At 27.1% G+C, this 14268-nt stretch overlaps 1 protein-coding gene and 1 pseudogene across 1 annotated transcript; both read left to right on the top strand.

The window, feature by feature from the left end:
• The first annotated feature begins 7091 nt into the window (after nt 1-7091).
• Nucleotides 7092-7586, top strand: LOC126554121 (piggyBac transposable element-derived protein 3-like). Its single transcript, XM_050209224.1, has one exon. It carries the CDS (start codon nt 7092-7094, stop codon nt 7584-7586), a length of 495 nt encoding a protein of 164 aa, XP_050065181.1.
• A 1328-nt stretch (nt 7587-8914) lies between these two features.
• On the top strand, nt 8915-12533 carry LOC126554117 (uncharacterized; annotated as a pseudogene).
• Nucleotides 12534-14268: the final 1735 nt, after the last annotated feature.

Below are 14268 nucleotides of genomic sequence, written 5' to 3'. Positions count from 1 at the left end.
ACGCGGCTCCTTATATGAAGAAAGCGGGTAGTTCAATTCAAACTTTGTATCCAAATATTATTTATTTAACTTGTTTGGCTCATGCATGTCATAACGTCTGTGAAGAAGTATGAGCATATAATAAAAATGTAGACCAGTTAATTTCTGAAATGAAAAAGACATTTTTAAAATGTCCTAAGAGAATCGCAGTTCTGAAAGAAAAATATCCAGAATTGCCTTATCCACCTAGACCGATACTTACACGTTGGGGTACATGAATTAATGCAGTTAAATACTATTGTACACATTTCAATGACTTAAAATCTATAATTGAAGAATTCGAAGAAGAATCTGAATGTGTGTGAGCTGCTAAAAGACTTTTTAAAATTCCATCGATACAAAGTAATCTGATGTATATTGTGTCTAATTTTGGATTTTTACCTGACACAATTACAAAACTAGAAACAAGAGGTAACAAATATTTTTTTTATGTGTTTTACATGTTTTATATATTAAAATATATTGTGTATGTTTTAGGTGTATTACTATCGAAAAGTGTAGGTATTGTGAATAATATACAGATTAAACTCGAAGAATACAATGGCGAAATACCTAAATTGATTTTGGATAAATTCAATAAAGTTATATCGAAGAACAAAGGATGGGAAAATATCAAAAAGATTAACCAAGTATTGATTGGAGAAACCACAAGCGATGACGATCTATCAAGTAGCAATCTTAATTTAGATAATTATTTAAGTATGAAATACGCCCCGATAACTTCGGCGGACGTAGAAAGATCCTTTTCAATGTAACAAAACCGCTGTTGTTAATCAGTAATTTATTAATTTCTTATGTCATAAATATTTGTATGTTATATTATAAAAAATATCAACAACCCAGCCACCTAGTTGCTAAGTCGGTTTTATACATTGTTTGGTAAGTACCTATCTTCTTTTCTTATTACTCATTAGTCATTAGTTATTTATAATTTATGTTAATTGTAACTACCTACTATATACATTTATATAGATTTCGTTACCTATAGATCTCAAATACCAAACATGATAATTTTGGTGAAATGATGGTTAAAGTACCTATAATTTGTAAGGTACCTATCACATGTGTAATAACAATGTTCAGTTATTAAATTACCTAATTCAATGTTGTTTTTTTAATTTCTTAAAAAATTCACCGAATTAGAAAAATTGAGTCATAATTCTAATTTGTGAGTACTTAATAATTATAGAAATTTTGAAGGTAGGTAGTGCCTATCATTGATTATTATTTAAAATATAAATGGTTTCAAGTCTAAATGTATTTTTTGATCAGTTTAATATTAGTACTTAATAATATGTAGATACATGATGCTAGTAGAATGCCTAGTAGTTACCATAGGGCATAGAGGTAGGGACTAGGGTTATAGGTACTTCTATGTATTATATTTTGGTAATATTATGTATCTGTATATAGTGGCAGGTTAATGTGGCCAACTTTGATAGTCTCGTCATTTAATTAAATTATGGTAGTTGAGTCATTTTATTAAACATTTTTGGAATAATGTTGCTGTCAAACAGTTTGTTTCATTTAATGTAGTTGTTTTATATCTGACAACTGTCTCTGTGAGGGTGGGTATATACAAACAATTATAACTGCTTCCTTCAAAATAAGAGTGTAGTCCGTCACTGCTAATATTTTTATTTTTATTTATTCTTCAAGGAGAAATAGAATGTTTAAAATATTGAGAAAATTATACTGAAAATAAAACAAATGACAATTTTCAAGCTTATAATTCTAGTTAAAGGTTTTTTTCATTTTCACTATTTGACATTAAATTACAATTGAGTAAAATAAAAATAACCATAACCTAAAAATATAAGATACCTATGGTACTCGATTAATATGACCAAAATAATAATCTACTTGTAATATAATTGTAAATTGTAATAATTAATTATTTTTTAAGTAAAATAATAAACATTAGGTATGTTCCTATATTAAACCAGACTTAACACATTTTTAATAAACCAAAACATACATCATTTTAAATACCCTTTTTAAATTTAAATGTTTTCAATAGGTTCATTGATATCTTTAATTGTATAAGAAAAAAAATGAATGCTGCATACTATCGACTAAAAAAATATCGCCAAAAACAAAGTGCTGAGGCTGAAGTATCAACATCAAGAAGTGATGTGCCAAACTTTGAACAACATGAAATTGAAAATTTCAATCTGTCATTGAAAATGCCTATGGATGTTTCTGTTGATAGTGTCAGTAACAATTTATTAAGCCCTTCTCAGCATACAAATACCAGAAATCATGATAGCAACAATTATTCAAATCACTTATTAAATATCTTCGATTCGTCTCTTTAGTATAATATATCACCAGATACCAGCTTACTACACTATGAGTCTCCTCTCACTTCACCATCATCTCAGCATTCATCACACATGGACAACAGTGAAAATCATTTTGATAAAAATATAACGGCTATTGTGTCCAGTTTACGCGAAAAGTTACGTAACTTTGCTGTACAATTCAGAACTAACATGACAGTTAAAATAATTGAAAATTTACTACAGATATTTCGATCTGAAAATCATTGTGATCTGCCAAAATCAGCAATTGGCTCGTTACAAACGAAGTCCAATGGTAACATAATTATAATGTAAAGTTCGAAGAATACAAATAACATGTGTATTTCGGTATCGAAGAGGGTTTAAAGGTATTATGACTGATGACTATACTGAAAATAGCATGCGCATTAGGGTGGTCCTTATTTTTGAACTATCTAATTTAAAGAAAGTAATTTAGGTGAAATTTGGTCATGACCACTCACCCCCTTCACGTACCCTAAAAGGGTTAAAAAAATAGCCAAGGATGGTAGTTTTACAGTTTTTTTTTTAACTTAAATTTAAAACTAAAGCACTTAGCCTACATATGTAAAAAACATTAAATATTGGATGTAATAATTTTATTATTACGGTTATTATATCTGACGAACGGTTAGAGGTATGATAAAATGTCTTGTATAAAAATAAAATAAAATAAATACTATACAACGTAGTTTTCATTCAATTATCTGGTTTATTTTTGGAAATAAAATTATCAATACTTCATACAATTTTGATAAATAACATCAAATTTTATTTTACTGTAAAGTACAATTGCTTGATTAACAATTGTATTTGTCACTGTACCCACACGAAAGATAACTCGTAGATTGACTCGTATTTTACAAAATATTCACTATAAAATAAGTATATGCGTTAACTCGGTGTCGTTCGTTTAATTAATTACATTATTGTTATTATATTGATAATTTATATAGCTATTGTGCTATTAATTCTTATTAGCAAAATGAATACATATTTCATGATGACTCAAGTATATGAACTTAGAGATCGTACTCTGATATATTTGATTGGAAATGATTTCAATCAAAGTATTGGTAGTAAGTTGCCATCTAACTTAGAAGTGTGAATTTTATGTTTTATGTAATTATTAATTAAATTATTAAATATTCGGTGTAATAAATTATCTATATTGTCTATTTTTTTTTCTATAGAATCTGACTTTAATGATGAAGAAATTTTGTTGGCCTGTAATACAGATCGTGAAGAAAACCAAGATGATGAATACTTTATCGGAAATTATGTTTTACCGGGTTCATCTTTTTAAACTAGTGCTTTACCAATGCCATGTTCTTTTTCAAAAAAACAAAGAGGTAGAAAAGAAATTATGACAGTGAAAATATCGTCAGCATTAGATAAATGTAAAGTTTTGGGGCACGTGAAGGGGTTGAGTGATCATGACCAAATTTAACCCAAATTTAACCCAAATTACTTCCTATGGTAATAAACAAAATGAGGGAGTGCGAGATTAAAAGTATTAATATTTTTTTTTCATATGTAACTAAGAACCACCCTAATACGCATACTATTCAACATTGATGGCTTACCCTTATATAATAGTTCAAGCCATCAATTTTGGCCTATCCTAGGACTTATTTTGCACAATGATTATGAGTCAAATCCATTTATAGTGGCTGTGTTTAGTGGAGATTCTAAACCTCAAAATGTAAATAATTTCTTAGAAGATTTTGTTGAGGAAACAATAACTTTAATCCGAAATGGCTTAATTATTGGACAAAGACATTTTAAAATAGAAATTGTTGTATTGTCTTGCGACACACCAGCCAGATCTTATATCAAAAAATGTTAAGGCCATGGAGGATTCTGCGCATGCGAACGTTGTGAAACTAGAGGCAAGACCATTAATAAAAAAAGGGTGTATCACTGTATCCCAGCATTAAGTCCAAATTACGTACCAAAAAGAGTTTTACGAGGCAACATCAACCTGAGTATCATTTGATTAGTTTTTACTAATCAAAAAATGGGAGAACTTGGCTACTAGATTTACCAAAATTTGACCCTGTTAGATGTGTTTTTTTGGATTCTATGCATTTATTGTACCTTGGGATTATGAAGTGGATTTTACAACAATTACTCGGGACTAAGTTGCGTGTTAACCGTAAATGCAAACTTCATCGATGCAAAATACAAGAATTAAATTCAACTTTAAAGGTATTTGTAAAACTTATACCTAAAGAATTCCAGAGAAAAAAATTAGACTTAGCCACATTTAATTACTGGAAAGCAACACAATTCCGTTTTTTTTAAACTACTGTGGAGCTTTAGTGCTAGTTAAAATTTTACCTAAAAAAATGTACAAGCACTTTTTACTTTTAGTTGTTGCATGTAGAATATTAAACGACCTTGAATTGTGTATTGAATATGTAAATTATGCAAGAGAATTGTTGAGGAAGTTTTTTGAACTTCTTCCATCATTTTACGGTCCCGATTCCCAAATTATGAATAGTCATAATTTAATACATTTGGCCGATGATGTTGTACATGAAAATATGGTTTTGTCAGCAATATCTGCATTTCCATTCGAAAACTTTCTGGGTAAGATTAAAAGGTTAATTCGAGGAAGAAGTCGACCTCTTGAGCAGTTAGTTCGAAAAATGTCTGAGCAGAAATCATATCCAGAAGAGACTAAAAAGAATGGTATATATAAGAAAAAGTTGCTCATAATGAATCCTGACATTACACATAAAACTAAAGGAGAAATTAAAAGCGTAATTTTACGTGAAATTGAGTTAAATTCATCAAAACCTAACAACATTTTTAAAACCCTTTATGGCTTATAGTTGCATTCGTGCAACCGAATATATAATCATTTATAAATAACTGGATTTTTTAAATTAAGTGATAATAAATCCTACCATTATATTCTATGGGTAGTTTACTATAAATTAGTTGATACATATTTCATTATTAGTAAATTTTAGATTTACAAACATGGTTCAAATATCATTAGTCAGATGTATAAATTATTATCGTGAGGCCATGTTTTTATCTTATCAATTTCGTTGTACACATATAGCCAAAATAAATATTTTGGTTAGTAACATGTGTTTACTTTGGTAGAGTATTGTCGTTTCGGTTATTCGTACCAATTACAACGTCAAATTGATCGAAAAACTAATGGTTGCATTGGTGCAACTATACGCGTTCTGAATTCTTATCACCTACTCACTACTGTGATAATCAGTCGTGTTGGTCGTTGCATTGAAATTTGAAACACAGTCACGACTCTTTATTTCGTAATATGTATTTTGTTTCTTTTGTTTGATTTGCTTTTTTCTTAAACATTTGGGTTTAAAAGTTTAAATTTTAAAATACTATTTATGAATAGTAATAGTATTCAAAGTAGTAGTATTTTGCCTGATCATGAAATCGACGATATTTTGTTTGATATTCCAGACGAATCTGAAGACGATCTGGATTTAGGAGATTTTGATGAACAGTTAGTGGGTATGAGAAAGTAAAAGATTTTGAGAGTAGTAATGATCACAATTATTTATTTTCTCGATGAAAATGTGGAACTGTTTCAAAATGATGATAGTACTATTTTGATAAATGTTCCTCATTTACCACTAAATAATGATTAAAACAATGACATAAGTAACACTAATATAGAAGTTCTCAATACAAATATTGATTTATCTATATCCAACGATACACCACCTGCATGTTCTAACCAATCTAATTCTCATAGACATTCTACTAAAAGAAAACCAACTTTTACTCCCATCACATCTGTTAAATGGTGCAAAAATTCAATGGACTTGTCATCAGACAGTGTGAAATTTAAAGAGATTTGTGATCTACCAGTTGATATTTTATCTCTAACATCAACATTAGACTTGTTTAATTATTTCTTTACTAATGATCTACTTCGACACATTTGTGAAGAAACATTGATTTATAGTATACAAAAAGATGTCCATAAACCGTTAGCAATAAATGAAGTTGATTTAAAAAAATTCTTAGGTATTTATATCATGACAACTGTACATCAAAATACATCTATTAGAAAATATTGGTCAGAAAATGTAGGAAATTATATCATAAAAAGTACTATGACAGTAAATATGTTTGAAAAAAATAAAACATTTTTTTCATTTTTCCGACAACCAGAATAACATTCTTGTAAATCAACCTGGACATGACCACCTATACCGTATACTTCCAATTTTAGAAACATTAAAAAAACGTTTTCAGTCTGTGCCATTGGAAGAAACATTGTCTGTCGATGAACAGTTGTGTGCTACCAAGGCAAAACATTTTTTAAAACAATACATTCCAATGAAACCCCATAAATGGGGTTATAAACTTTATATTATATCAGGAGTGTCAGAATTTGCTTATAATTTAGAAATTTACAATGGTCAAGAGAATGATCCTTCTTTACGGTTAGATAATGAACCTGATCTTGGACCTAGTTCAAATTTTGTGGCTAGACTGGCCGGTGTAATCCCTTATTATTTGAATTACAAACTGTACTATGACAATTATTACACTTCTATACCTTTGATGGTTTATCTAACAAAAATGGGTATTCATAGTGTTGGAACTGTGAGGAGAAATCGCTTAAAAAATGCTCTCCTACCATCTGATAAAACTATGTTTGCTAAAGAAAGAGGATAAATAGCTGAATGCACAGCAGTTATTCAAAAACAAAAAATAGGAGCCACTATGTGGAAAGACAATAAATTAGTAACATTATTATCCTCATATGCTGGTAAAAATCCAACCTCACAAGTAAAACGTTTTTTCAAAAAAGAAAAAAAATCAATAAACATCACTTGTCCATATGTAATAGAAGTTTACAATAAGCATATGGGCGGTGTTGATTTGTTAGATGCTAACATTGGGAGGTACAAAATACGTATCAAATCCAGAAAATGGTATATGAAGTTATTTTATCATATGTTGGATGTAACTAACTCTTGGATATTATATAAACGTATCCAAACCGAAAATGGAAATAAACATATTATGAGTTTAGCTGATTTTAGAGAGGACTTAGCTGTGATATTATGTAAGCAGGGTAAACCAATAACTCCAAAAAGAGGTAGACCTTTAGTACCTGTAAGTAATCTTACAGATAGAAAAATAAATATAAGTACAGTTCCACATGCGGTTTGTTTGGATGCGTCTTCTCATTGGCCTAATTGGGATGAATTATGAAAAAGTGGAAATTTCCCAGTTGTAAAGGAATTACTTTTGTTAAATGCAAAAAATGCAACAAACATTTATGTTTTACCAAAAACAGTAACTGTTTTAAAAAATTCCATACTACTAACCTAACCTAACTAACAAACTGTATTGAATTTCATTTTTTTTTCTGTTTTGTTTCTAAATATTATAACAAAAACCATAAAGGAAACATTTTATTTTTAAATTTTATTACTACAATGAAAATTTTCCAAGGCATATGAATTGTTATGTTCATAGGAAAAAAGTAGTTTTTGTTTTTTATTTTATATTACCTACACATAATAAGCATTACACTAAATAGGTATTAATTTTTTTATGTTCAAGTTTTTGATATAGTAAAACACTTGAGTTTATGTTATTGTTATTTTTCTAAATAAAAAAATTTTAACTTTCATATTATTTGGTTTTTTTTTGTATTATAAATTAGTGTAGCTTGTAGATAAATTTAAGATAATTGAATAATTTAAACATGCACTTTGGCTATATGCTTGTCTACTCTAGTTTGAAACATACTATAACGGTGTACACTGTACAATAGTGTACGCCAGACGCATATAGTTGCATTCATGCAACCAGACTTAGGTTTGAGCTTTTGAAGTTGAAAAAAAGAAGTATGATTTTTTAAAGTATTTTTTCCTTATTTTCCCAGAGGTATAATGCATAGAAAAAAAATAATTTGGTAAAAATAAAAAAAATCATACAGTTAAGGGTTAAATTGAATTCTGGCAAGGTCTTTAGCATAGTAAGAATAAAGAAAAAACAACATTTTTTTTTTCATGGGTTTATGTACACAAGTGTCATTGATGTTTTCAAATATCCATGCAATTCAACAAAAATTGGAATTATGAAGTTGGGAGGATTGTGTAAAAATAAAAAAGTTGTTTTAATAGATGATATAAAAAAGAAATGTGTTCTTTTTGAAAATCGCAATCAGAGTTATGCAGTTACATTACTTCACAATTCATTATATTATTACTATTATACTCTTTTTATAGCTATTTAACTATACTTTTAATGTTTAAGAAAATAGTTTTTATTGAATTTTCTCAGCTATTGTAATTAAAATTATTTCAATCTCTTCAATTCAAATGTTTATTTATATTATTATTATAATATCGTTAATATTGTAGATAACCAAAAAAAAAAAAAAAAATCAACAAGTTGAAGAGTAAAAGTTGTAAAGAAAACATTCAAAAGTGAATGTATTAGGTATACATATACTTTTTATAACTTAATTTACTTTTAATATTATCATTTTTTTTTATATATTATAAACTATGCCATGGTTGGTTACAGATATGGATTATAAGAAAAACTCAACACATGCTGTTATAAAATTTGACGAAAAAACAGCCGACGGTAAAGATTGCATTTATCTCATACCCTTGTCATGGACATATGTTGAGAATGGATTATTACACAGTAAATATCCAGATAAAAAATATTATGCAACAATTGATAAGATGAGCAAAACTTTATCTTGCCATAAAGAACCTTGGAAAGGCTTTGGCATCAGCATAATTTCAGAAGCTAGTAAGTAAGACCTTAATTAACTTAATTAGAATGGTATACATAAGTATTTGAGGGCACGACACGATTGCGCGTGGTCCTTATCAGCGGTACCTTTTTAAGCGTACGATTGCGCGCGCTATATTATTTTTACTTTTAAGCAACGTTGCCAAATATATAGGTCCATTGGTCCATGGTAAATCCGTATGATACTATAGTAGATTATAGTAGATAAACTTAAAAATAATTATATTAATGTATGGAAATATTTAATTAGTATACGCGAAAAACAATCACTATTTTTTAAAATTAAAATACTACACATAAACTTTGAAATTGATGCTATTGAAGCAATAAAAGAAGTTTTCCGGCTGGAAACATGCTGTTTTTCACCGATATTTGCTGTTTTAACTACCCTTATGGAAACTCAGGCAGAAAAAGTTATTATTAACCCTTTCCAAACGAATAATTTTATTAAACCAAAATCGAAGAAAGAATTAAGGAAAATCGAAAATCTGAAAATTGAACACAAACATTATTTAAATAATAAAACACCAAAAAATTTACTTAAGTACCTATTTGGCTATAGTTGGAAATAGGTATCAGGGCTTCAAAATTAAAAAAAAAATGTTCGATTATTACATTTTTTTATTTTGTTTTATTTAAGTAAATTTAATGATAGTTTTTTTTTTTTTAAATATTGTATCATTCTTAGTTTCTGAATTAATGTATTTGTATCTGTATTTAAATTTTAAAAACAATAATAAATTTGGCAACGTTGTATGCGCAATCGTACTCTGCCGGTATTTAACTACCTTTATAAAATTAGTATTTAATGAACTATAAGCTTTTATTTATAACCATGCATTATTCAAAAGAATACATTTAAAATTTAAAATGCTAAAACATATTAGCAAACTCTAGTTATATTTAATTATATAGTTAATCTTTAATTTAAATATTTAATTATAAATTATTTAACTATTTTAAATGATAAAAATGCTGTGAATGATATTTTTTTATTTGAGTTTCATAGTTGGAAAAAATTCAAAAAATAAAAAATATAAAACTAGACATTTTATTTCTTCACTTCTATAAAAGTTTCTTTTTTTTTTTAGTTTTCCACCTAATCTTTTATTACATTTTAAGAAATTATGAGCAAGGTGTCAGGCGAATGAATAAAGCCTTCTCTAATAAAGTTGTATTAAGTAGTGCGGTTGAGGACAAAGACAGTTCGGAATGTGAGTCTGATCCAAAACATCTATCTGGGAATAAACTTGAAAATAGTTTAAAAGACATTCCAGCAACTTTCAAAAATCAACCATCATTATTTCAAGGTAGTTTCTTCAATTGAATTATTTGATATGTATACATTAAATCAAATGTATAATATTTTGTTATTATGTTATTACAAATATAGATTTGTCACAGTCTTATACATCATCATCTGATTCGTCATCGTCTTCTGTTTCTACTCAGAAAAAAAAGTCGACTGGAAAAAATTGTTGAAAAAAAGAGACCGTTCTTGTGGTAACATAGGTAAATCCTATAACTGAGGAATTCAGATAAATTAAATTTGTTTTTCAAATTGCTTAAAATAGCATGGTTCGATTAGAAAAGTGAATATTTTTCAAATATTATCTTTTTTTTTTCGAAGTTGATTGACTTTGCTTTAGAATGCCTCAATTATATATATAAACCTATAAGTATTTGGTAGTTCCTTTGGTTAAGCTGTACATTTGTAATAGTAATTTTTTTTACAATGTTATTACCAGATAACTATATTTATTTAATATCTAATAATGTTATATGTCCTGTTACAGTTATAGTTAATCAGAACAAAAAATACTGTCCAACATGTGGTCGTTCAGGTTTAAATAAATTAGAATATAATTACATTCAGTGTCTCTGAAAAATAGTGATGTATTCATGATACTTTTTATTTCAGATAATGTTTTGCCGGTATCGAAATCTGATTTAGAGTCGCTTAAAAGGAGTATCGAGTATCGAATCCAAGAAGAATCTAAAATAACTAGATCACTACTATCAATAAATAATAGTTCTACAGAAGTTGATTCTGTTTTAAAGGACCACACAATCGTAAGTTTGCCAAAAACTACATTGGAACATTGTCAAGAATTCGATAAATAGTTAGAAATTGATAATGAACTTGTAAAAAAAATGGTAAATATTAATTCGTTTTTATAAGTTTACCTTTTAATTTTCAGAAATGTTTTATGATTCTGAATGTCAAAGGGATGGCAAAAATTAATGATAATATAAAGGCAGTGATTCCTAAAATAATATCAAAAGATGTTCAATTATTATTCAGTGCGTTTGGGAGAGAAACAAATGGCAAAAAAAACTCAACTTTTCTAGAACAAATATATTTAAATACTTACAAGGTATATTATATCATTACATATAATTGAAGAGAAGGTTTTAAGGTTTCAAAAAGTTTATAACACTATTATGAAATATTTAATTCAAATATTCCAACTATACATATTTCATTAAAATTAAATGCTCTATTCTGAAAATAGTACAAATTCCTCAAAATATGCATTCGTATGCTAATTATTTAATTATATTTGTATGTATTTACTCATAAAGTATGGAATGAAAAATATTAAAACGTTAAATAGTACATTTAAAACAATCGTCCTTGATGCTTATAAATATTATTCTACCAAAATAAAATAAAATTAAAGAAAACAATATTTGACTATGTTTTTCTTACTGACTCATAAGTGATTAGTGATTATACTAATTAACTAAAATTAATTAACATTAATTCTTCTTAGACGATTATTAAAGAAATGTTCAATTACAAATATCTCCAAAAAGCTTAACATAAGATTAATGAATTTAACGACTAATATCAAGTTAAGTAGTAAATAGTAACAGTAAAATTATTATTTCACACCATTCCTTTGATAGTTATTATTAATTCAAATTTAGAAACTTTAAGAATAGTGTCTCAAATATTTTAAATTAAGTAGGTATGCAAATAGTACAGAAAATCTTAAAATGAATGTATTATTGTTACAACAGTTAACAATAATAATTTATTTTTATAATATGAACAATTTGGTTTTGACACAGACAAATATAAAATCCATTCTTATATATTAGTCTGAATAAAATTTATGGCTTATAAATCAAGTAGGTACTAAAAACGTCAAAATATGCATAAATCATAAAAATTACATAAATGAGTACAAAAAAAAAAGAAGAAAATTATACAACAACTTATATGCAGATGCATTAACTTATGATCCATACTCACTATATGTATACTAAACTATAGTCTAGTAATTTTTTTAAAAGAATATTTTATTTATTAATTCAGAAGTTCTAACTACAAAACACCCGGCTGTAAGTGCTAAAGAATTTGCAAGTGTAATGGTACATGAAATTCATATAATACAATATCGAAAATTATACATAACTATAATAACACAAAACAAAGAACAATCAAATGTACACCGAATGAAGCTCGAAGGGATACAAAAACAATATTAAATTTAATACACAATTTAATGATACATTTAAATTAAAAGTTAATGACAAAGTAAAAATATCCAAGTATAAACATATATTGAGTAAAGGATATACACCAAATTGGTCAACGGAAATATTTACAGTTTCAAAAGTTTTACAGACAAATCCAATAACTTATCAACTAAAAAAGATGAATCAGACAATATAATCTTAGGTGGTTTTTACGAGCAGGAAATTAAATTAACTGATTTTCCAAACACCTTCCTTGTTGAATGTATTATAAAAAAAGTTGGGAATAAAATGTTTGTTAAATAGCTACGTTTTGATTCGAGTCAAATTTCATGAATTACATCATCAGATATTTTAAAATAAAGATTTTTTTAAATTTATGATTCATTTTTATAATAAAAAAAATATACATATTTTTTATCAAGTAAAATTAATTATTTCACATGTTCTCCTAGTACTCCGTAGTCTATTTAAAAAAAAATTAATATATCCGCAATCGATATTAACAGAATGAGCTATCTAGTGATAAATTTATTCAATGAAAAATAATAATACTGTTGTATAATACCGCTCCTAGTGGTAAATTTATTCAATGAAAATAATAAAGCTGTTGAATGTTGTATAATACCGCTAAATAACGCTGTTTATACTGATTGTTGAATCATTAAGTTTATTATTAAATTATTTTGTGAGTTTGTAATGACCATACACCAATGTATTTACCCCATCATTCATTATAATATATCTTTTATCTTCATTGGCACTGAGAGCAAGCTTGTTCATTGTTTTTGAATGAACAACATGTTTATTCGATTGAATAAAGTACATGTTTCTGTGAGATTGTTTTTTCTCAATAGGTCTATAGTTGATAAAAACATTTAATATCTCTATGTAATCAATAAATTTCATATAGTTTTTTATTACATATTTTTTTACACCTTTTGCTTTTTTTTCTACAGTATTATCTATGGTTTTATAAGAGTATAATTTCGGTCTCAATGAAACGAATTCTTTAAGAATTATTAATTTAAGTTCGTCCTTGAAGAATCCTGGTCGGCTTTTATGAATTTCACTAAAGCAATAATGGTCTTTAGGATAATTAGATGTGTCAAAATATGGCAATAAATCATTTTTTAAATCATCGAAAAATTTTTTTGTTTAAATGGTATATATCAAGGAATCTGTATCCGAATATAAAGAACTAATTTTTCTACCATATTTCTTTTTCATTACATTAAAATGAAAATCATACATAAAAGTTTTCGAAACGTCTAAAATTGCAGATCCTACATAAGTCGCCTTATCGAATTTAATAGTTTCCTAATGTTGATGAATAGCCATAAAATTCTTATAGTATATAGTTCTATCTTTAAAATTAGTTTTTGCCATTAATTTATTAGCTTTTTTTTTAATGAAACCAGTTTTATAGATATTCTTGTTCGAATATTCTCCATACATTTTCCAAAAATACTATTAATTAAAAGCTTCAAGAATTCTTATTCAAACTCGTTTTTAGCTTCTGTTCTCATTTTAGTACATAATTCAATGAACGATGGCCATCCATTTCTTTTAAGAAAATCGGATAGCTCGTTGAATTTTTACAAGTTTAAGTCAGTGAGAAATCGCTTGT

This window comes from Aphis gossypii, unplaced genomic scaffold (genome assembly GCF_020184175.1).
Source record: "Aphis gossypii isolate Hap1 unplaced genomic scaffold, ASM2018417v2 Contig00433, whole genome shotgun sequence".
Classification (NCBI taxonomy): Eukaryota; Metazoa; Arthropoda; class Insecta; order Hemiptera; family Aphididae; genus Aphis; species Aphis gossypii.
Note: the sequence above shows the minus strand (reverse complement) of the source record. Positions and strands in the feature narration are given on the sequence as shown.